A 22,978-nucleotide genomic window follows, 5' to 3' on the forward strand; every position below is an offset into this window, starting at 1 on the left:
TGGTTTCTCAAATGATTGCCTCGCCTGGTTCACCAACTGCTTCTCTGATAGAGTTCAGTGTGTCAAATCGGAGGGCCTGTTGTCCGGGCCTCTGGCAGTCTCTATGGGGGTGCCACAGGGTTCAATTCTTGGGCCGACTCTCTTCTCTGTTTACATCAATAATGTTGCTCTTGCCGCTGGTGAGTCTCTGATCCACCTCTACGCAGATGACACCATTCTGTATACTTCTGGCCCTTCTGTGGACACTGTGTTAACAACCCTCCAGACGAGCTTCAATGCCATACAACTCTCCTTCCGTGGCCTCCAACTGCTCTTAAATACAAGTAAAACTAAGTGCATGCTCTTCAACCGATCGCTGCCTGCACCTGCCCGCCACCTCCCTCACTAACTTTGAGCACCAGCTATCAGAGCAGCTCACATATTACTGCACCTGTACATAGTCCTATAATTTAGCCCAAACAACTACCTCTTCCCCTACTGTATTTATTTATTTATTTTGCTCCTTTGCACCCCAGTATTTTTATTTCTACTTTGCACATTCTTCCACTGCAAATCTACCATTCCAGTGTTTTACTTGCTATATTGTATTTACTTCACCACCATGGCCTAGTTATTGCCTTTACCTCCCTTATCTCACCTCATTTGCTCACATTGTATATAGACTTATTTTTCGATTGTATTATTGACTGTATGTTTGTTTTACTCCACGTGTAAGTCTGTGTCGTTGTATGTGTCGAACTGCTTTGCTTTATCTTGGCCAGGTCGCAATTGTAAATGAGAACTTGCCTACGTGGTTATACAAAGAAATTAAAACATATTTACAGAGGAACATACAGTATCCTATATGGGAAACATTGGATAGCTGATATGGACCATATAAATTAGCCAGGATCTGAGGAAGTACATCTAGAACCAAAGATACGATCTATCTGCCGTAATCATACACAGGGGACCACATTTGTAGGAAACAGAAGCCGGCAAACGTGGTGAAACCATGTCTCCGTGAAATACATTTCATGTTCAAATCATTTTTAGGACATGTTGCAGATTTTACAATAATTCCCCCAAAACTGCTCTCTTAGTCTACATATATTGATTGCTTATCAATTTCGTTGGGCTCTCATATCACCACCAATGTGAGATTACAGTAAACAATAACATTAGTCTCACTCTGAGACTGTTGTTATCTGCTTCACATCTGGTTCTGTTTATGAGTTCCCATGCCGACCATATGTGGCTCCAGTCCCCAAGCTACTTTGCCTGGATCTCGGGGCCAGAGAGAGAGTGAGACTTCATCCATCCGGCAGGCAGCCAAACCCAGCCTGGACAATAAAAACACCTCCCTATTTTGTAAAAAAGAGAGTTTATTCCAACCAGAGTCCGACTGAATTAATACTGCACATATAATAGGACTGTTCATGTAAGTACAGTGGCTGTTATCTCATCAGGGACATGGAAGGGATTTTTCTCTTGAGACATTGTCTTGCCTTGGGCTGTTTTGAACAGCAACATTGAGGATGTATTGTTTAAATTTGTAATTAAACTGCAGTCATTTTGGGGGATTATAATCTAGTTAGGAGTGATGCAAAAATGATTTAAAACGCTTGACGAAGTCTCATGAAATGAAAACCATAAAGTGTAAAGTAAGTGGATAAAACTAAATACATGTGAGGTGCCGACTAAACTTCACATTTCAACAGGCTTTCAACACAGCTGTACTACTATATTTTACCTACAGGTGGCAGTATATCTCTATGACATGTCTACAATGAATGTTCTTGAAGCCGCTTAGCCTAGAGTCGTTAGTATATTCAATTCAACGGCTTATAATACTAGGTAAGTTTCATATTCACAAATGCAAATGGTCGAATTCAAAACCTAACTTTTTTCACTTTATTAATGAATTTAAACAACATGGCACTACTTTAACTAAAATGAAGGGGGAAAAAGGCAATTAGAACTTGTTGTATTATTAATGAATATGATCTCTTTGTTTAGGATTCCTGGCAATTTAAATAATTTGTATGTATGCTTGTTTGCATGCGACTATTCCTCTTTTATTTGTGGATATTTGTTCATTTAAAAAAATAATAATAATGAAAATGACTCGACTCAAAAAAAATAAAAAAAATAAAAGCATCTACATTCATAGATTATATTCTAGGTCAGTGCTGACTTTTACTTAGGGTAGAGTCTACCCAGTCTTTATGTAGGACATATGGGTTGTTGTGTATATAATCCTGTCATTGACATTTACAGAATACAATTTTCTGGTAAACACACATTTTGGTTCATATTCCAATGTTCCTGGCACACACCTTCCTCTATATAATTTTTGTCAAGCCATCATGCATAGGTAGAGTACATTTGAATTATTTAACCTTTATTTAACTAGGCAAGCCAGTTAAGAACAAATTCTAATTTACAATGACGGCCTAGGAACAGTGGGTTAACTGCCTTGTTCAGGGGCAGAACAGCAGATGTTTTACCTTATCAGCTCAGGGATTCAATCTAGCAACCTTTCAGTTACTGGTCCAACAATAGGCTACCTGCTGCCCCAAATTTTACGTAAAAATAATTGACATTAAATGATTTCCCATGCAAGTGGGTTTCCGTCTGAGGGATATCATCAGAGCTTGTTAACGTCACCAGTTTTTCCTGTCAAGTGCTCAGATGAACCCTCCCGGTCCTGGAAACATGGACATGAGAGAGAACATTATGGTTTTAATTGATACATTTTTTCCTGACACCAAAAAATGGACAACTATTTCCTCCTCCAAACAGATTCCTCTCCAGGAAAACAGGCACACACACTGTGAGGGTTCCCCCCAAACCAAACACTCACTACTTCCTTGGAACCTGTGTTCAATCTTAACGACACATTTCAGTCTTCCATTATGCTAGTACTACATCCTAGTGATTCCAAATGACCAATTTGAAATGAGAGAAGTAACTCATTTGGCAAAATAAGACCGCTTTTAGACAGCTTGTTAACTGCACATTGAACAAACTGCACGGCTCGACGAGTCATCATTTATATCTAGCATGCATTTGCTTTATCCAGAAAAGTCCCATTGATCATTTACGACCTGGCCAAGATGGCACTTCAATAAAAAATAATGCATTGATCATACACAATACAGTGCATACACAGCACAGCAAAACATAAAGAGATTATTTCCTGTCATTGTGGGTGTTTATTAGGATCCCCATTAGCCACTGCAAAAGCATCAGCTATTCTTCCTGGGGTCCACACAAAACATGACATAATACATATTACAGAACAATATTAGTCAAGGACTGAAATGCATCAATTTAAAACGTCACACATAGCCGACATATCAGTACATACACACAATATCTAGGTCTAATACATAGTACAGCGCAAATTACAATACAATATATGTAAAATGGCTGTGTCCCCTTTGTGCAGTAATTTGTTCTTTTATCCGTTTTTTTAAACTGCTTTTATTGCTAGCTTGAGTTACCTGGGGTGGCAGAGAGTTCCATGTAGTCATGGCTCTATTTAATACTGTGTGTTTCCCAGCCTTTGTGCTGGATCTGGGGACTGTGACGAGACCTCTGATTGCATGTCTTGTGTTGTTCCCGAAGAGTGTCCGAACTGTATGCCAACTGGTTGAACAGACAGTTCGGTACCTTCAACACATCAATACCTCGCACAAAGACCAAAAGTGATGCAGTCAATCTCTCCTCAACTTTGAGAAAGGAGAGACTGGCATGCATGTTACTGACGCTTTCCCATGCACATCTAAGTGCGATAAATTCTTTGTTCTGGTCCATCTGCAATTTATCTATGTCCTTCTTTGCTGCACATGACCACACAGCTGGGCCTGTCTGGTCGACTGAAATGTCAAGAAGGCAGAGCAACGCCCTATCATGGACAGACCTCTTCCCATTTTAGCAACCATTGAGTCTATATGTTTTGACCATGACAGCTTGCTATCTAGGGTTACACCAAGCAGTTTAATCTCCTCAACTTGCTCAATAGCCACATTATTCAATAATAGATTGAGTGATTTGTCCCACAAATTATGCTTTTAGTTTTAGAGATATTTAGCACCAGCTAGTTACCCATTCTGAAACTGACTGGAGCTCTATGTTACATTTCTCAGTTATTTATTTTAATGTTGCAGCCAATGTGTATACTGTTGAGTCGTCAGTGTACATAGACACAGGCTTTATTCAAGAGCAGTGGAAGGTCATTTGTAAAAACAGAAAACAGTAATGTCCCTAGCCGGCTGCCCATAATAAGGCAGAGGATGCAAATCCATAACAGCTATGTTTTCTCAGCAATAGGTTATGATCAATGACATCCAAGAGCTGTAATGTACAGTAACTATATCCTTAGTGGCATGCTACATAACTAAACCCATAACTAATGTTGCTCTTGCTCTATAACATTTCACAATAGCCACTCAGTACACAGTGTGAAGTGGGTGATTGTGGCATTATAGGGATGGCCACTCCTCCTTTTTTCAAACAAATCAAAATGTTTATTTACTATACGTGCCTCACCCTTAAACCAACGACAACTGTAAATGTCTGTAAGAGAACAATAGAGAGTAGGTAGGCTATCTTTAGGGCCAGGAGAAATCTCTGGGCTGTGCTTAATATTCAGAGGCTGGCTCCAGCAGCACGTCCTGCCGTCCTGATCTGTCTGTGGTAGCCGTTCATCAGAGAGGGTTGGACATGAAAAGACAGGACAAGGCCAGACGGATGGCAGGTGTCTGGGTGACACAGCCATGTCCTAGGGGAGGACACTCAACCGACGGCCTGCCTGCCACCCTGATGGAGATGTAAGGAAAATAATACATCTAGCGTGCTCACTCACAGCTGTGACAGCACCAGGCCACTGCTCCCACACGCCTGGATACAAAATAACCAATAGGCTAGTAATTTGCTGGCTGTATTGTATATTCTACCTGAATACCGACATACGGTAAGAACAAGTTGTCAGATGCAGTATTCATGAGGCTGACAATCTGACAATCCAAAATAGGCCTCTGAGTAACTGAAGATCTGAAGGGAGAATTCCCATGTGAATTTACGTAAACAACGTAGACTTTCAAAGTAGAAACATATAAACTCATCAGGTTTAAAATACTCTAAGATCAAAGTATCGTTCAAAGTGATCTGAAAGACAAGCACATTAGTGAGAATAACCAACCTAGATGTGTCAGAGTGGATTAAACCAAAGGGAAGTATCTACACGCAGTGATTGACAAAAATTAGCTTTATATAAGAGGTATAACTGATGTAGTTGATAAAGTGTAGACCATCCAAAGTCCTAGGGCTCTATTCAATCCATAGCGATGAAGATACAATTTATAACGCGATGTGTTGGCTCAATCGGAAATTACCTTTACATTTTAATTAATTAATTAATTTTATTTCACCTTTATTTAACCAGGTAGGATAGTTGAGAACAAGTTCTCATTTGCAACTGCGACCTGGCCAAGATAAAGCATAGCAGTGCAACACAAACAACAACACAGAGTTACACATGGAGTAAACAATAAACAATAAACAAGTCAATAACATAGTAGAAAAAAAATAATCTATATACATTGTGTGCAAAAGGCATGAGGAGGTAGGCAATAAATAGGCCATAGGAGTGAATAATTACAATTCAGCAGATTAACACTGGAGTGATAAATGATCAGATGAACATGTGCAGGTAGAGATACTGGTGTGCAAAAGAGCAGAAAAGTAAATAAAATAAAAACCGTATGGGGATGAGGTAGGTAAATTGGGTGGGCTATATACCCGATGGACTATGTACAGCTGCAGCGATCGGTTAGCTACTCAGATAGCAGATGTTTAAAGTTGGTGAGGGAGATAAAAGTCTCCAACTTCCGAGATTTTTGCAATTCATTCCAGTCGCAGCCAGCAGAGAACTGGAAGGAAAGGCGGACAAATGAGGTTTTGGCTTTAGGGATGATCAGTGAGATACACCTGCTGGAGTGCGTGCTACGGGTGGGTGTTGCCATCGTGACCAGTGAATTGAGATAAGGCGGAGCTTTACCTAGCATAGACTTGTAGATGACCTGGAGCCAGTGGGTCTGGCGACGAATATGTAGTGAGGGCCAGCCGACTAGAGCATACAAGTCGCAGTGGTGGGTGGTATAAGGTGCTTTAGTGACAAAACGGATGGCACTGTGATAGACTGCATCCAGTTTGCTGAGTAGAGTGTTGGAAGCCATTTTGTAGATGACATCGCCGAAGTCGAGGATCGGTAGGATAGTCAGTTTTACTAGGGTAAGCTTGGCGGCGTGAGTGAAGGAGGCTTTGTTGCGGAATAGAAAGCCGACTCTTGATTTGATTTTCGATTGGAAATGTTTGATGTGAGTCTGGAAGGAGAGTTTGTAGTCTAGCCAGACACCTAGGTACTTATAGATGTCCACATATTCAATGTCGGAACCATCCAGGGTGGTGATGCTAGTCGGGCATGCGGGTGCAGGCAGCGATCGGTTGAAAAGCATGCATTTGGTTTTACTCGCGTTTAAGAGCAGTTGGAGGCCACGGAAGGAGTGCTGTATGGCATTGAAGCTCGTTTGAGGTTAGATAGCACAGTGTCCAATGACGGGCCGAAAGTATATAGAATGGTGTCGTCTGCGTAGAGGTGGATCAGGGAATCGCCCGCAGCAAGAGCAACATCATTGATATATACAGAGAAGAGAGTCGGCCCGAGAATTGAACCCTGTGGCACCCCCATAGAGACTGCCAGAGGACCGGACAGCATGCCCTCCGATTTGACACACTGAACTCTGTCTGCAAAGTAATTGGTGAACCAGGCAAGGCAGTCATCCGAAAAACCGAGGCTATTGAGTCTGCCGATAAGAATATGGTGATTGACAGAGTCGAAAGCCTTGGCGAGGTCGATGAAGACGGCTGCACAGTACTGTCTTTTATCGATGGCGGTTATGATATCGTTTAGTACCTTGAGTGTGGCTGAGGTGCACCCGTGACCGGCTCGGAAACCAGATTGCACAGCGGAGAAGGTACGGTGGGATTCGAGATGGTCAGTGACCTGTTTGTTGACTTGGCTTTCAAGACCTTAGATAGGCAGGGCAGGATGGATATAGGTCTATAACAGTTTGGGTCCAGGGTGTCTCCCCCTTTGAAGAGGGGGATGACTGCGGCAGCTTTCCAATCCTTGGGGATCTCAGACGATATGAAAGAGAGGTTGAACAGGCTGGTAATAGGGGTTGCGACAATGGCGGCAGATAGTTTCAGAAATAGAGGGTCCAGATTGTCAAGCCCAGCTGATTTGTACGGGTCCAGGTTTTGCAGCTCTTTCAGAACATCTGCTATCTGGATTTGGGTAAAGGAGAACCTGGAGAGGCTTGGGCGAGGAGCTGCGGGGGGGGCGGAGCTGTTGGCCGAGGTTGGAGTAGCCAGGCGGAAGGCATGGCCAGCCGTTGAGAAGTGCTTATTGAAGTTTTCGATAATCATGGATTTATCGGTGGAGACCGTGTTACCTAGCCTCAGTGCAGTGGGCAGCTGGGAGGAGGTGCTCTTGTTCTCCATGGACTTCACAGTGTCCCAGAACTCTTTGGAGTTGGAGCTACAGGATGCAAACTTCTGCCTGAAGAAGCTGGCCTTAGCTTTCCTGACTGACTGCGTGTAGTGGTTCCTGACTTCCCTGAACAGTTGCATATCACGGGGCTATTCGATGCTATTGCAGTCTGCCACAGGATGTTTTTGTGCTGGTCGAGGGCAGTCAGGTCTGGAGTGAACCAAGGGCTGTATCTGTTCTTGGTTCTGCATTTTTTGAACGGAGCATGCTTATCTAAAATGGTGAGGAAGTTACTTTTAAAGAATGACCAGGCATCCTCAACTGACGGGATGAGGTCAATGTCCTTCCAGGATACCCGGGCCAGGTCGATTAGAAAGGCCTGCTCACAGAAGTGTTTTAGGGAGAGTTTGACAGTGATGAGGGGTGGTCGTTTGACTGCGGCTCCGTGGCGGATACAGGCAATGAGGCAGTGATCGCTGAGATCCTGGTTGAAGACAGCGGAGGTGTATTTGGAGGGCCAGTTGGTCAGGATGACGTCAATGAGGGTGCCCTTGTTTACAGAGTTAGGGTTGTACCTGGTGGGTTCCTTGATGATTTGAGTGAGATTGAGGGCATCTAGCTTAGATTGTAGGACTGCCGGGGTGTTACGCATATCCCAGTTTAGGTCACCTAACAGAACAAACTCTGAAGCTAGATGGGGGGCGATCAATTCACAAATGGTGTCCAGGGCACAGCTGGGAGCTGAGGGTGGTCGGTAGCAGGCGGCAACAGTGAGAGACTTATTTCTGGAGAGAGTAATTTTCAAAATTAGTAGTTCAAACTGTTTGGGAATGGACCTGGAAAGTATGACATTACTTTGCAGGCTATCTCTGCAGTAGACTGCGACTCCGCCCCCTTTGGCATTTCTATCTTGACGGAAGATGTTATAGTTGGGTATGGAAATCTCTGAATTTTTGGTGGCCTTCCTGAGCCAGGATTCAGACACGGCAAGGACATCAGGGTTAGCAGAGTGTGCTAAAGCAGTGATTAAAACTTAGGGAGGAGGCTTCTGATGTTGACATGCATAAAACCAAGGCTTTTTCGATCACAGAAGTCAACAAATGAGGGTACCTGGGGACATGCAGGGCCTGGGTTTACCTCCACATCACCCGCGGAACAGAGAAGGAGTAGTATGAGGGTGCGGCTAAAGGCTATCAAAACTGGTCACCTAGAGTGTTGGGGGCAGAGGATAAGAGGAGCAGGTTTCTGGGCATGGTAGAATATATTCAGGGCATAATGCGCAGACAGGGGTATGGTGGGGTGTGGGTGCAGCGGAGGTAAGCCCAGGCACTGGGTGATGATGAGAGAGGTTGTATCTCTGGACATGCTGGTTGTAATGGGTGAGGTCACCGCATGTGTGGGAGGTGGGACAAAGGAGGTACCAGGGGTATGCAGAGTGGATCTAGGGGCTCCATTGTGAACTAAAACAATGATAACTAACCTGAACAACAGTATACAAGGCATATTGACATTTGAGAGAGACATACAGCAAGGCATACAGTAATCACAGGTGTTGAATTGGGAAAGCTAGCTAAAAACAGTAGGCGAGGCTAATCAGCGAGCACAACAAACAGCAGGTAAAATGGCGTTGACTAGGCAACTGGGTCGACAGATAAAACAAACAAGCAGAATGGAGTACCGTGATTAATGGACAGTCCAGCGTGCGTCAGCTATGTAGCCAAGAGATCAGTGTCCAGGGGGCAGCGGTGGATGGGCAGGGAAGCTGGACTGGCGAGTGTTATCCAGGTTTTAAAAAAACTAACAATGACTAAATAGCTTGTAGCTAGTTAGCTGGTTAGCGTCTGGAGGTTATTCAGTGAGTCATAAAAATAAAATAAAAATTAAAAGTAATAGCGATTCCGTATCACAGTGGGTGAGGCAGGTTTCCGGAAGGTATAAACAAAATAAAAATCAAAAAGAGATAGAAAGTAAATGGGTTCAGAGAGTGTTTGGGACGCGGTGATTCAGACGGTTAGCAGGCCTGTGCTAACAAGCTAACAGTTCGTAGGCCCGGGCTAGACAAGGTAGCAGTTAGCGGACCGGAGCTAGACAAGCTAGCCGTAAGCAGGCCGAATTAGCAAGCAGGGAGATAGCGAGGGCTAGAGAGTTAACCTTTGGGGAACGTCGCGATGGGGTGAGTCTGTTTATTCCTCTTCATGCGGTGACATCGACAGACCGGTCGTGGGCCCGGGTAATTGTAGCCCAGGAGTATGCTACAGGTGCTCTAGTATGCTAGGTGAGCTGGAGACACAGCGTTTCAGAAAGCTTGCGGGCCTTGGCCAGCAGATGGATCTTTGGCGATGTCGCAACGGAAAAGCCTGTTGAAACCACCTCGGACGATTATGTCGGCGGACCAGTCGTGATGGATCGGCGGGGCTCCGTGTCGGCAGTAAAGGGTCCAGGCCAATTGGCAAAAGAGGTATTGTTGGACCTCTAGTCGGGAGATGGGCTTAGCTCGAGGCTAGCTCAAGGCTAACTGGTGCTTGCTTTGGGACAGAGACGTTAGCCAGGAGTAGCCACTCGGATTGCAGCTAGCTAGTTGCGATGATCCGGTGTAAAGGTTCAGAGCTTGCGGTAGGAATCCGGAGATGTGGTAGAGAAAAAACAGTCTGATATGCTCTGGGTTGATGTTGCGCTGGTGTCCTAGTTAGCTTTGAAGACCGCTAGCAGTGGCTAATTGAGTACTAGCTAGTAGCTAGTTAGCTGGCTAGCTTCTGATGGGGGTTCCGGTTCTAAAGTATAGAAAAAGCAGATCCGTACCACATTGGGTGATGCGGGTTGCAGGAGAGTATATTCAGCCTATAGTTGGAAAGTGAGATTAAAATTTGTACGAAATATATACAGAAAAAAACGAGGAAAACTATATTTACACCAGACAAGACACCAGACAAGACAAGACAAGACAAAACACACGTCCGACTGCTACGCCATCATGGATGGTGGTTGGAATCAAAAATCTAAAATTTGGACTCAAATCAGACCAAAGGACAGATTTGCAAGTCAATTCTTCTTATTGGTGTCCTTTAGTAGTGGTTTCTTTGCAGCAATTCAAACATGAAGGCCTGATTCACGCAGTCTGCTCTGAACAATTGATGTTGAGATGCGTCTGTTACTTGAACTCTGTGAAGCATTTATTGGATTGCAATCTGAGGTGCAGTTTACACCAATGAACTTATCCTCTGCAGCAGACGTAACTCTTGGGTCTTCCTTTCCTGTGGCGTTCTTCATGAAAGCCAGTTTCATTATAGCGCTTGAAGGTTTTTGCGACTGCACTTGAAACTTTCAAAGTTCTTAACATTTTCAGGATTGACTGACCTTCATGTCTTAAAGTAATGATGGACTGTCGTTTCTCTTTGCTTATTTGAGCTGTTTTTGCCATAATACAGACTTTTATCAAATAGGGCTATCTGCTGTATACCATCCCTACCTTGTCACAACACAACTGATTGGCTCAAACGCATTAACTTCTTATGGTATAGGGGGCGCTTGCATCATACTTGGCCAAATGCCAGGGAAAATGCAGCGCGGCAAATTAAAATAAAATTATATAAAAATCAAACTTTCATTAAATCACACATGTAAGATACTAAATTAAAGCTACACTCGTTGTGAATCCAGCCAACATGTCAGATTTTAAAAAGGCTTTTTGGTGAAAGCATAAGAAGCTATTATCTGATGATAGCACAACAGTAAACAAGGAGGGTAGCATATTTCAACCCTGCAGGCGCTACACAAAACGAAGAAATAAAATATAAAACATGCCTTACCTTTGACGAGCTTTTTTTTGTTGGCACTCCAATATGTCCCATAAACATCACAATTGGTCCTTTTGTTTGATTAATTCCGTCCATATATATCCAAAATTTCCATTTATTTGGCGCGTTTGATCCAGAAAAAAACTGCTTCCAAATTGCGCAACGTCACTACAAAATATTTCAAAAGTTGCCTGTAAACTTTGCCAAAACATTTCAAACTACTTTTGTAATACAACTTTAGGTATTTTTAAACATTAATAATCGATCAAATTAAAGACGGGTCTATCTGTGTTCAATACAGGAAGACAACAATCCAAGCTACTTTTCAAGTCTTGCGCAACTCTCAACAGTGTTACACAGTTCCTAGATGGCCATACTTCTTCATTGCACAAAGGACTAACCTCAACCAAATTCCAAAGACTGGTGACATCCAGTGGAAGCGGTAGGAACTGAAAACAAGTTCCTAAGAAATACCGTTTCCCAATGAGACTCACTGAACAGACAGAGACGTCAAAAAAAAAAAATTCTGAACGGTTAGTCCTTGGGGTTTTGCCTGCTACATAAGTTATGTTATACTCATAGACATGATTCAAACATTTTTAGAAACTTCAGAGTGTTGTCTATCCAAATCTACTAATAATATGCATATCTTATATTCTTGGCTTGAGTAGCAGGAAGTTGAAATTGGGCACGCTATTTATCCAAAAGTGAAAATGCTGCCCCCTATACCTTAAGTTAAGAATTCCACAAATGAACTTTAGTCATCAATGCAAATGGTGGCTACTTTGAAGAATCTCAAATATAAAATATATTTTGATTTGTTTACACTTTTTTGGTTACTACATGATTCCATATGTGTTATTTCATAGTTCTGACGTCTTCACTATTATTCTACAATGTAGAAAATATTCAATATTAAGTAAAAACCCTGTAATGAGTAGGTGTCCAAACTTTTGACTGGCACTGTACGTACATATGAAGCACTTGAGGGAGACAAATAATGAAAGCATCGAGGACATGCATATTATTGTAGTCGTATTTATTTATTTTTTTAACAAAATTTTTTTTTTTTTCCCACCTGTACTGTGATTCATTATTAAAACTGGGGTCTTACATGATATTGTACTTTCCACTGAACATCACAAAGTTACCCTTTTTTATGTATGTTTAGCTTTTTTTTCTCTTTTTTTCCTATACAATGATTTGTGCTTTGATACCTTAGATTTGAAAGACATGTTAATACAGTTAAGTGAATACCAGGGACTACTGACAAAAATGTCCAAAGAGTAAAATACACCGATCTTATACACACCATACAAAATACAGATATACATAAGAGTGACTGGCTGAATGCTCCCATTCATTTAGGTTGTTTATTTGCACAGCTTTTTACAAGCAACTGGGGATTCCAAATCCCAGTTCCAAAATGTATATATTATGAGATTGTACCCCCAAAATTTAGGGAACATAAGGTGCATTTCTTCAGAGTTCTTGATATCTGTGTGTACAAGCCTTTAAAAATGTTTTGGGGATGAACTGACGGCATCGCCCAGAATCAACTCTTTCCATGTATAAATGTGTATGACTGCATATATATATATATATATATATATATATATACACACAGATTAATGGGCATTCAATATTACATCTGCTGGAATGTTCCCCATACTACTCATTAAATCAAGTACTTCAAGCAACATGATTCACAGAAGATCAAACTATTTTTAATATTTCACTACTACTTCAGTAAGCGATGAACAACAACAAAAAGAAAGAAAATGCATAAGTGCACATGTTGAACAAAAAAATTATAAGTTCTACTTTTCTGTAAAAAAATGACAAAATCACAACTAGTGTAGCCAATCCAGCAGGAGAGAAAAAGGTACAAGCATTTAGAACTAACTACCATACTGTATGTGGGTGTCAATCCAAAATGTAAGTGCATATATATATATATATATATATATATATATATATATATATATATATATATATATATATATAGAATATATATAAAATATATATAGAATATATATATATATATTTATACAATAAGTATATATTCTTGTAAATTTTATTATATGTATATACTTCCAAGTAAAGTGTATTCACTAACATATAAAGCCATTTTACAGTGTACATATTTTTTGCTCTAATTATGCCATAGCAAAACCCATGCTTTACATAGAAAAGGCATACACAACATTAAGAAAAATGTACAATTTATAAAACATGATACAATAAATAGTATTATAGAATTGCTGCTGTACACAAAAGCCATTTAATTTCACTCATATAAAAATATGTTTTAGTGCAACCTTACATATATTGATACTTCACATCATTCAGACCCAAGTGTCCAAAAAAGACGGGAAATTGCATTTATTACAAAGCTGATAAACTTTATATATTTACATCTCTTCCTGCTTAATATGCTTATAAGAATATAAGCAGAAAGTAAAGAAAAGGCACACACATTTGTACATTTAAAAGTACCAGACTGGAGTCCATAAGCAATTTGGTCAGGCTCATGGATAAGTTAACATATACTGTATGTATATTCTCTGAAACTTTAAATAAGAAATACATTGTCAAAATAGCAAACCAGGTTATAAAAGGCATGCTATACACATACATTGAAACTGCAGAGTATCTACTTAATTTGCTTGTGTTTGCGTGTGTGTGTGTGTTTGAATGTCTGTCTCTCTGTGTTCTTGTGTTGTGTGTGTGCAATAGTATGGGTTGATGTCTTTACGTTGCACGTCCCTCCCTTTTCAAACATCGTTCACCTGTTCTCTGTGGAGTCCTTTGATATATCTTTACCTCTTTTTGTGCTTGCTGCCCTTTCCCCTGGGCCCTGTCGACCTGGTGACCTCTCCTTGACATGGTGGCCTGGCCCTGCCGCGGGACCCGCCGGGCCCTTTGATGTGGCCGGCAGGGAGGTCTCTGAGCTGGAGCTGGAGGGTAGGGGGAGAGGGGAGGCCGAGCGGCCGGCCGGGGTCTGCCTAACCTCTAGGCCACTAAAGTGCTGAATCCTGCTGGGAGCGCTCTCCTGAGGGATGGGGTGAGGGGGATGGCAGGGGTGAGGCAGCGGGGAGCGGCGTCTCTGGTGGGGCTCTAAAGAGCACGCCACCACGCCTTTCTCCAGAGTGTCATGTTCCGTAGCGATGCGGAGAGAGGCGATAGCTTTGGTACATGTCTGTATGCTCTCCTCCTGCTGCTGATTGTCCTTGTTGTCAGGCATGTCTGCGCTGTCCCGGCGACTTCCTGACCTGGGTAAGGACGGGCCGGAGGAAGGAACCGGGGTCCTCTCCATTCTTTCATGGCACTGGGGCGAATCGGTGGACCTGGTGGACCCCCTGGCCAGCGGGAAGGACACGTCACTGGTGCTAGACTCCTCGGACGTGCTCTTCTGCAGAGGAAGGCGGGCAGGGTGGGCCAGTCCGGTGACTGAGGTGGCCACGGAGTGCACCATCTGGATGCCCCCGATAGGGATCATGGGGAAGGGGATGCGGACCTGCTGCTGGGAGTGCAGGGGGAGGTGGCTGAACAGGCCCTGGTGTGGCCGTGTGGACTCCTGGCTGCTGTGGGGAGGGGAACCCTTCCTCTGATCCTGAAACAATACAAGATGAATTCAGTACAAAATATAGTGGCCAAAGATAAATAGGGTCTGTGGATCTTCGACTATAGAATATGCAGAAAGTACTACGCATTTTCTCAATTTAAGTCAGGGGCGTAGGCACTGGTGGGCGCAGACACACCCACTGGGGAGCCAGGCCCACCCAATCAGATTGAGCAATCCCCCAATAACATATTTTTATTGTATAATGTTTTTATTATTATTATTACTTGTCAGTGTTCCAAACGGGGTGGGTCCCATTGATCATCAGTTATCATATAAAAAACGTACATTTGCCTCCAACCTATGGCAAAATGTGTAGAATTGCAGGTAATTAGCTGTAAAAAAACAAACAATTCTCTCCACCCCATGGCAAAATGAGTAGAATTGCATGAAATTAGTTATAAAATTGTAAAATCTTCTCTCCGCCCTGTGGCAAAATATGTAGAATTGCAAGAAATGAACATTTAAACAAAAAATGTCTCTCTTCACTGTCATGAGGGGGGCCACTAAAATGTTTTGCTCGCAAGGTGAGAATTAGTCAAATAATTATTAACTTAAATACATAATAAATTCATCAAATAAAATAAACGTAATATACGCAACATTTGAAATATTTATTAAAGTGAAGTAATGTTAATAAATAATGGTTAATAAGTGATAGGCAGTAATGGGCAGTCACTACCCTCATGGGACTTTATTCATTGTTTTATTCTGTGCTGTTACAGCATTCAACCCACATAATGCATGGTGCATTTTAATGTTGAAAAAATATATATTTCTTAATAACTGATACAAAATCGAACCATCAGTCCAGTGATATAAAAAAAACGAGTAATTTAATGCCCATTGTGTAATGCTCCCTCTGCAAGTAACAGGCTTTCCACATTTTGTTACCTTACAGACTTATTCAAAAATGGATTCAATACAAAATAATCCTCATCCATCTACACACAATGACAAAGCAGAAACAGGTTTCAAGGGCCAAGAGAGTGCAAAGCGGTCATCAAGGCAAAGGGTGGATACTTTCAAATATAACATGTATTTTGATTTGTTAACACTCTTTTGGATACTAAATGATTCCATATGTTTTATTTCATCGTTTTGATGTCTTCACTATTATTCTATTGTGTGTAGATTGAGGAGGTAAAAAAACAAACAATTTTATCCATTTTAGAATACTGCTGTAATTTGACAAAATGTGGTAAAAGTCAATGGGTCGGAATTTTTTCCAAATGCACTGTATGAAAATAGGCAAATGCATGAAACAACATTTATTTACATTCAATGTACATCGCCTATCCTTTTTAGGAATTGTATGTAATTGGAAATAGAACTCTGCCCTGTGCTTCTTCATACTATCAACAAACTATCGGTTGATAAGCAAATGCTGGTTATGGTTAAGGTTAGTTTTAAAATATGGATTAGGGTAAGGGTTAAGGTTAGGGTTAAGTTTAGCATTAGGATAAGGGCTAGGGTTAGGGTTAGTACACATGTAGTTGAAAGGTTACTGATAATCTGTGGAGCTTCTACAGATGGACTATCCAAATGAAGTGTTACTTTGGATTTTAATGGATCTTGAGATGGTAGGAAAAATCAGCTCAAATACAACAAAACTATTACCAGCTAAAAAGAAGTCAAATATGAATATTAAAAAATCTATATATTATACAGCTGAAGCAGGCTCCATTTCACGCTTCATTTAAACTGTCCGGATTTAAAAAGAATCTTAAGAAAGAAAAAAAAACAGTTACTAACCACTGAGTGATGAGCCAAGCTTACAGTACATTATGGCTACGGCTGGCTTATCTTTTTATCCCTCACTACCACGGAAACCAACCAGATGGTGGGGAGAAGTCAAGAATGACTCCACAGTGCAAGAATACTGCATTTTTCCCCTTTCCCCAGGGATTCTTAATTTGCCACATATATAAATAGAAACGACCGCAGAGACTGTAAGAGCACTCTATAGTGGGCCTGCCCGGTTCCATTGTACTATAACTTTAAGTTAGACTCTCCATTTATCATCCTATAAAAGCAGGCACTAATAATACACTGAACAAAAATGTAAACTCAACATATAACAATTTCAACAATTTTACTCTGTTACAGTTCATATAAGGATATCAGTCAATTGAAATAAATAAGTTAGGCCACAATCTATGGATTTCACATGACTGGGCAGGGGCGCATCCATGGGTGGACCTGGGATGGCATAGGCCCACGCATTTAGGGGCCAGGCCCACCCACTGGGAAGCCAGTCCCAGCAAATCAGAATGAGTTTTTCCCCACAAAAGGGCTTTATTACAGACAGAAATACTCCTCAGTTTCATCAGTAATCCAGGTGGCTGGTCTCAGACGATCCCACAGGTAAAGAAGCCGGATGTGGAAGTCTGAGGCTGGAGAGGTTACACATGGTCTGCGGTTTTGAGGCCGGTTGGAAGTACTGACAAATTCTCTAAAATGACGTTGGAGGCTGCTTATGGTAGAGAAATTAACCTTAAATTCTCTGGCAACAGCTCAGGTGGACATTCCTGCAGTCAACATGCCTATTTCACACTCCCTCAAAACTTGAGACATCTGTGGGACTGTGTTGTGTGACAAAACTGCACATTTTAGAGTGGCCTTTATTGTCCCCAGCACAAGGTGCACCTGTGTTATGATCATGCTGTTTTGCCTTTGAATGGGAGCACCGGTTTGTGTCAAGAACTGCAATGCTGCTGTTTTTTTTAACGCTCAATAGTTTCCCGTGTGTATCAAGAATGGTCAACCACCCAAAGGACATCCAGCCAACTTGACACAACTGTGGGAAGCATTGGAGTCAACATGGGGGGACAGGTCCCTGTGGAACGCTTTCAACACCTTGTAGAGTCCATGCCCCGACGAACTGAGGCTGTTCTGAGGGCAAAAGGTGTGGGGGGGGTGCAACTCAATATTATGAATGTGTTCCTAATGTTTGGTATACTCAGTGTATATTATGCCAGTAAGGAGCTGTTCATGAAGGCTGATGTGCAATGTTTATATAATAGAATAGAACAGTTGAATACATTCTGGAACACTTACTGTCTCCATCTCTGAGTGGCTTCTGCTACGCTGGCCCATTGGCACCATCTCTGAGTGTAGGTGCTGGCCCAGACTCCAGGGGGCACTGTGATGGTGCATGCCCCTCCTGGGGGAGACAGGTCTGATCATGCCGCGGTGGCGACTCCGTGGAGACAGCTCCCTCCTGCCCACCAGTTCTCTGCCCGGTGACATAGGGCGTCCGGCGTGGGACAGGGGTGAGATGTGACTCCTGGGGGAAAGGTCCCTGCGGGGCGAGAGGTCCCTTCTGAAGGAGATATCCCTCTTGGGGGAGTGGTGCCTGAGAGGGGACACCTCTCTGTGGGGTGACAGGCGGCCATGGGGGGACAGGTCCCGTCGGGGGAAGAGGTACTTGCGTGAAGTGGAGGTGGGGGATGGCTCTCGGAGAGGGGAGGACTCCAGGCCTGGGGAAGAGAGGCGAGACAGGGACAGGTCGAATGATGAGGAGCTGTGAGCTGGGGAAAGGCCAAAGTCCTCGTCCATGGAGCTGGGTACATCTAGCCTGCTCTTATAGTCCTCCCCCAGGGCGCCCTGAAGCAGCTGCTGGTACTCTGTCATCTGGCCCTGGCCTGCACCCTCACTGGGCACCATGAGCTGGGTGATCTGAATGCTGGGCAGGCTGGTGAAGTAGCTGAAGAGGGGTGGTTTGGAGCAGTGGCCCAGCAGGTCTGAGGAGCAGGCGCCCTGAGAGTCCGTGACGGACAGAGATGGTATGCCATAGGGCTGAGGGCTGGTGCTTCTGGAGCGAGTCTTCGGCGTGGATTCGCCATCATAATCGTCGTCATCATCTTCATCATCATCCACCTCATCCCCGTCATCCTCGCCACCATCAGAATCATCGGCGTCTGAGAACTGGTGGTCTGCCGTGATGCCTGACATCTTCCCAGTCTCCCTCTGGCCATCCTCGACATTGTCTAAAAAGAAACATATGGTTTATCCAACCGTTGATCCAGTCAAACCCTATGCAAATGCAGTAACAGTAGCCTACTTTGTTCTGCAAGACAAATAAACTGAATTTAGTGCAGGAAATGAGACATACAAACACAGTAGTGCTTTTCTATTTAGGCGTTTACAAATCTTTTACAGCAACTGCAATTTACTTATTTTGGATTGAATGGGTCACTGGTGTTCTTTCCCACTTTATGCCAAATGATGGGATACAAGCAGGGAAAATGTGAACTGTGTATCTTTAAAGTTGGTCAATTTACAGAAACCTGACAGAGGCGGTTCCTGTTTTGCATTACAATAATTGTTCCTCAAGAACCGCACCAGTGCAACATACAGGGCCCAGTATTGATCAAATATTGGCTCATTTCTATAAAATATGCTCAGTAAGTCTGTCTGATTCATACCAGCTTCTTCGGCGTCCGCATCCTCCACAGATGTCACTGACACCCCGAGCTCCAAGCACTTCTTCATGTGGGCTTTCGACTTCATGTGTTTTGTCAGGTTTCCTGAAACAAGAGTTTACGACTTTTAAAATGTCTTACTGGAAGCAGAATAGGCCGCCTGGCCTTTCAATTCACTCATCAACACTCCACTGCAGCAGAGAGAGAGAGAGAGAGAGAGAGAGAGAGAGAGAGAGAGAGAGAGAGAGAGTTACAGAGAGAGAGAGAGAGAGAGAGAGTTAGAGAGTTACAGAGAGAGAGAGAGAGAGAGAGAGAGACAGAGAGAGAGTTACAGAGAGAGAGTTACAGAGAGAGAGAGAGAGAGAGAGAGAGAGAGAGAGAGAGAGTGAGAGAGAGAGAGAGAGAGAGAGAGAGAGAGAGAGAGAGAGAGAGTTACCCTTGCCACCCTTCTAACACAATGCTGTACATAAATCCTTTTCCAATGTGATCACTGTTTTTTGTTTGAACTATCAGGTTAAAGTGCTTGAGAAGAAAGGTGTACATTTGCATACATGTGGTTATATGAAATGGAAGAAGGAAACCCACCTTTGGTTTTAAAAGCAAAGTTGCAGAACTTGCAGACATACGGCCGGACATCGGTGTGTGTGCGGATATGTTTCTTCAGCATGCTTGGCTTCTTACAGCGGATCCCACACTCTTCACAGATGTACTTCCCTCTTCCTCTGCCCCTCACGTAAACATAGTCTTCATTGGATTTGTACCTGAAATCATAACAAGATCAGATTATTCAACATTATTGGAGGGTTTTGAGTATATCGAAGCATGTGTTAAGGGAGCAAATATCAAATACATCAAACAGCTAACTTTACATTGGGAAAGTTAGCCTGCAACTGCTCAGAGAAAATAATTCCGGTGCCAGATTCAACTGGGTATTGGTCAGACATTTTTACAGCTGTTCTCGTTTCTGAAATTGAATTATATAAAGAAAAAATCTAACTGTATATGGTAATATCTTCAAAGGGATAGTCAAGACACCGTATGTTATTGTAATTAGAAGAAAAAAAATGATTAAAAAAATTCTTTGGAAATCTATTTATCGCTTGAACCAAAGTAAATAGGTTAACCGAAGCCTCACGGACAGTAGTCAATAATCACGGCAGTTAAACAACAAAACTATGCTCTACTGTATTTCCATAAAAACAGTAGCCTATGCTAGTAACACCTTTCAACCACAATTAAAAGCCATCTGAAAAATACATTCTGCTTTATAAATATACTGTGCATTCGGAAAGTATTCAGACCCCTTGACATTTTCCACATTTCTACTTTACAGCCTTATTTTTCATCATTAATCTACACATAATGACAAAGCGAAAACAGGTTTTTAGATATTTATGCAAATGTATGGAAAAATAAAAACAGAAAAACCTTATTTACATAAGTATTCAAACCCTTTGCTATGAGACTCGAAATTGAGCTCAGGTGCATCCTGTTTCCATTGACCATCCATGAGATTTTTCTACAACTTGATTGGAGTCCAGCTGTGGTAAATCCAATTGATTGGACATGATTTCGAAAGGCATACACCTGTCTATAGGAGGTCCCACAGTTGACAGTGCATATCAGAGCAAAAATCAAGCCATGAGATCAGAGGAATTTTCGTGGAGCTGCGAGACAGGACTGTGCTGAGGCACAGATCTGGGGAAGGGTACCAAATAAAATGTCTGCAGCATTGAAGGTCCCCAAGAACACAGTGGCCGTCATCATTCTTAAATGGAAGAAGTTTGGAACCACCAAGAATCTTCCTAGAGCTGGCCGTACAGTCAAACTGAGCAATCAGGGGAGAAGGACCTTGGTCAGGGAGGTGAACCCAATGGTCACTCTGAAAGAGCTCCAGAGTTCCTCTGTGGAGATGGGAGAACCTTCCAGAAGGACAACCATATCTGCAGCACTCCACCAATCAGGCCTTTATGGTAGTGACCAGACGGAAGCCACTCCTCAGTAAAAGGCACATGACAGCCCGCTTTAAGTTTGCCAAACAGCACCTAAATACTCTCAAACCATGAGAAACAATATACTCTAGTCTGATGAAACCAATATTTAACTTTTTGGCCTCAAAGCCAAGTGTCACATCTGGAGGAAACCTGGCACCATCCCTACGGTGAAGTACGGTGGTGGAAGCATCATTCTGTGGGGATGTTATTCAGTGGCAGGGACTGGGAGACTAGTCAGGATCGAGGGAAAGATGAACGGAGCAAAGTATCGAGAGATCTTTGATGAAAACCTGCTCCAGAGTGCTCAGGACTACAGACTTGGGTGACGGTTCACCTTCCAACAGGACAACAACCCTAAGCACACAGCCAAGACAACGCAGGCTCCGGAACAAGTCTCTGATTGTCCTTGAGTGGCCCAGCTAGAGCCCGGACTTGAACCCGATCGCCCATCTCTGGAAAAACCTGAAAACATCTGTGCAGCGACTTTCCCCATCCAACCTGACAGAGCTTGAGAGGATCTGCAGGGAAGAATGGCAGAAACTCCCCAAATACAGATGTGCCAAGACTGTACTGCTGTACAGTCTGTACACAAGACTGTATACCCAAGAAGACTCGAGGCTGTAATCGCTGCCAAAGGTGCTTCAACAAAATACTGAGTAAAGGGTCTGAATACTTATGTAAATATGATATTTCAGTTTAGTATTTTAATATATTTGTTTTTGCTTTGTCATTATGTGTAAATTGTGTGAAACCTCATTGTGTGTAACACCGTGTGTAATCGTGTGTAAATTGATGAGAAAATGTATTTAAATTAGATTTTAGAATAAGGCTGTAACGTAACAAAATATGGAAAAAGTCAAGGGGTCTGAATACATTCTGAATGCAGTGTATACATCCTATTTCTGCGGGAAAAGCCTCCAAGTCCATGAAAAGCAGTAATTTGACAAAATCATGTAATAGCTACATTTCAGTTACCACAGTAATTGTTTTATCATTCTCATATAACATAGGCCATGAAGAAGTGGTTTCAGCCACCAGGCATTAAATCCAACTTAACCACAAAATATTTAATATTTAAGTGCTGATTATTTCTATACAAACCTGTACATTTTGTATAGAAGTCACAACAATATAACAATTTAAGCAGCCGTCTCCAGAAGGTTCCACACTGATATCAAAAGGCTTTCAATTACATTTTAATGGCTAATGGCAGCCATCTTGACATACCCTCCTTCAAAGATTCTGATGCGAGTGGGCTCAGCCTGCTTTAAGGAGGCCTCCTTCTCTCCATGGTCCTCCTTGATTCGATCCCTGGAGCTCAGCCCCTTGATTTTCTTCCCATATTTGCTCACATCTAGCTGCATGAGCTCTGGCTTCATCTGCAAATGGAAAACATGCAGTACACTAAGTTAAGTTAAATCCTCGCAAATAGACAAAAACACTTGATGGCAGATGTAATGAAATGTCGGCTCAAAAATAACAATTTACTGTACCTAAGATTGCTTTATAATATTGTAGGGGATTTCAAACTTTCTAAAACTTACATGTGAGTTATGAAATCTGTAATGCTTATTTAGTAAATGTAAATGTAGTAAATT

General features: G+C 42.4%; 1 protein-coding gene across 1 annotated transcript in view; it reads right to left on the reverse strand.

Annotated features, from left to right (window-relative positions):
- Positions 1-13,383: 13,383 nt before the first annotated feature.
- The window catches only part of LOC118386917 (transcription factor HIVEP2-like), a 34,858-nt gene continuing 25,263 nt past the window's right edge, over positions 13,384-22,978 (reverse strand). The window contains exons 4-8 of the mRNA XM_035774920.2: positions 22,608-22,759; positions 19,972-20,147; positions 19,390-19,491; positions 18,020-18,951; positions 13,384-14,950 (exon numbers count right to left, since the gene is read on the reverse strand). Coding sequence (XP_035630813.1) covers positions 14,123-14,950; positions 18,020-18,951; positions 19,390-19,491; positions 19,972-20,147; positions 22,608-22,759 — 2,190 coding nt within the window. The 3' untranslated portion in view covers positions 13,384-14,122. The remainder of the gene's footprint in view (positions 14,951-18,019; positions 18,952-19,389; positions 19,492-19,971; positions 20,148-22,607; positions 22,760-22,978) is intronic.

Source organism: Oncorhynchus keta, chromosome 8 (assembly GCF_023373465.1).
Source record: "Oncorhynchus keta strain PuntledgeMale-10-30-2019 chromosome 8, Oket_V2, whole genome shotgun sequence".
Lineage (NCBI taxonomy): Eukaryota > Metazoa > Chordata > Actinopteri > Salmoniformes > Salmonidae > Oncorhynchus > Oncorhynchus keta.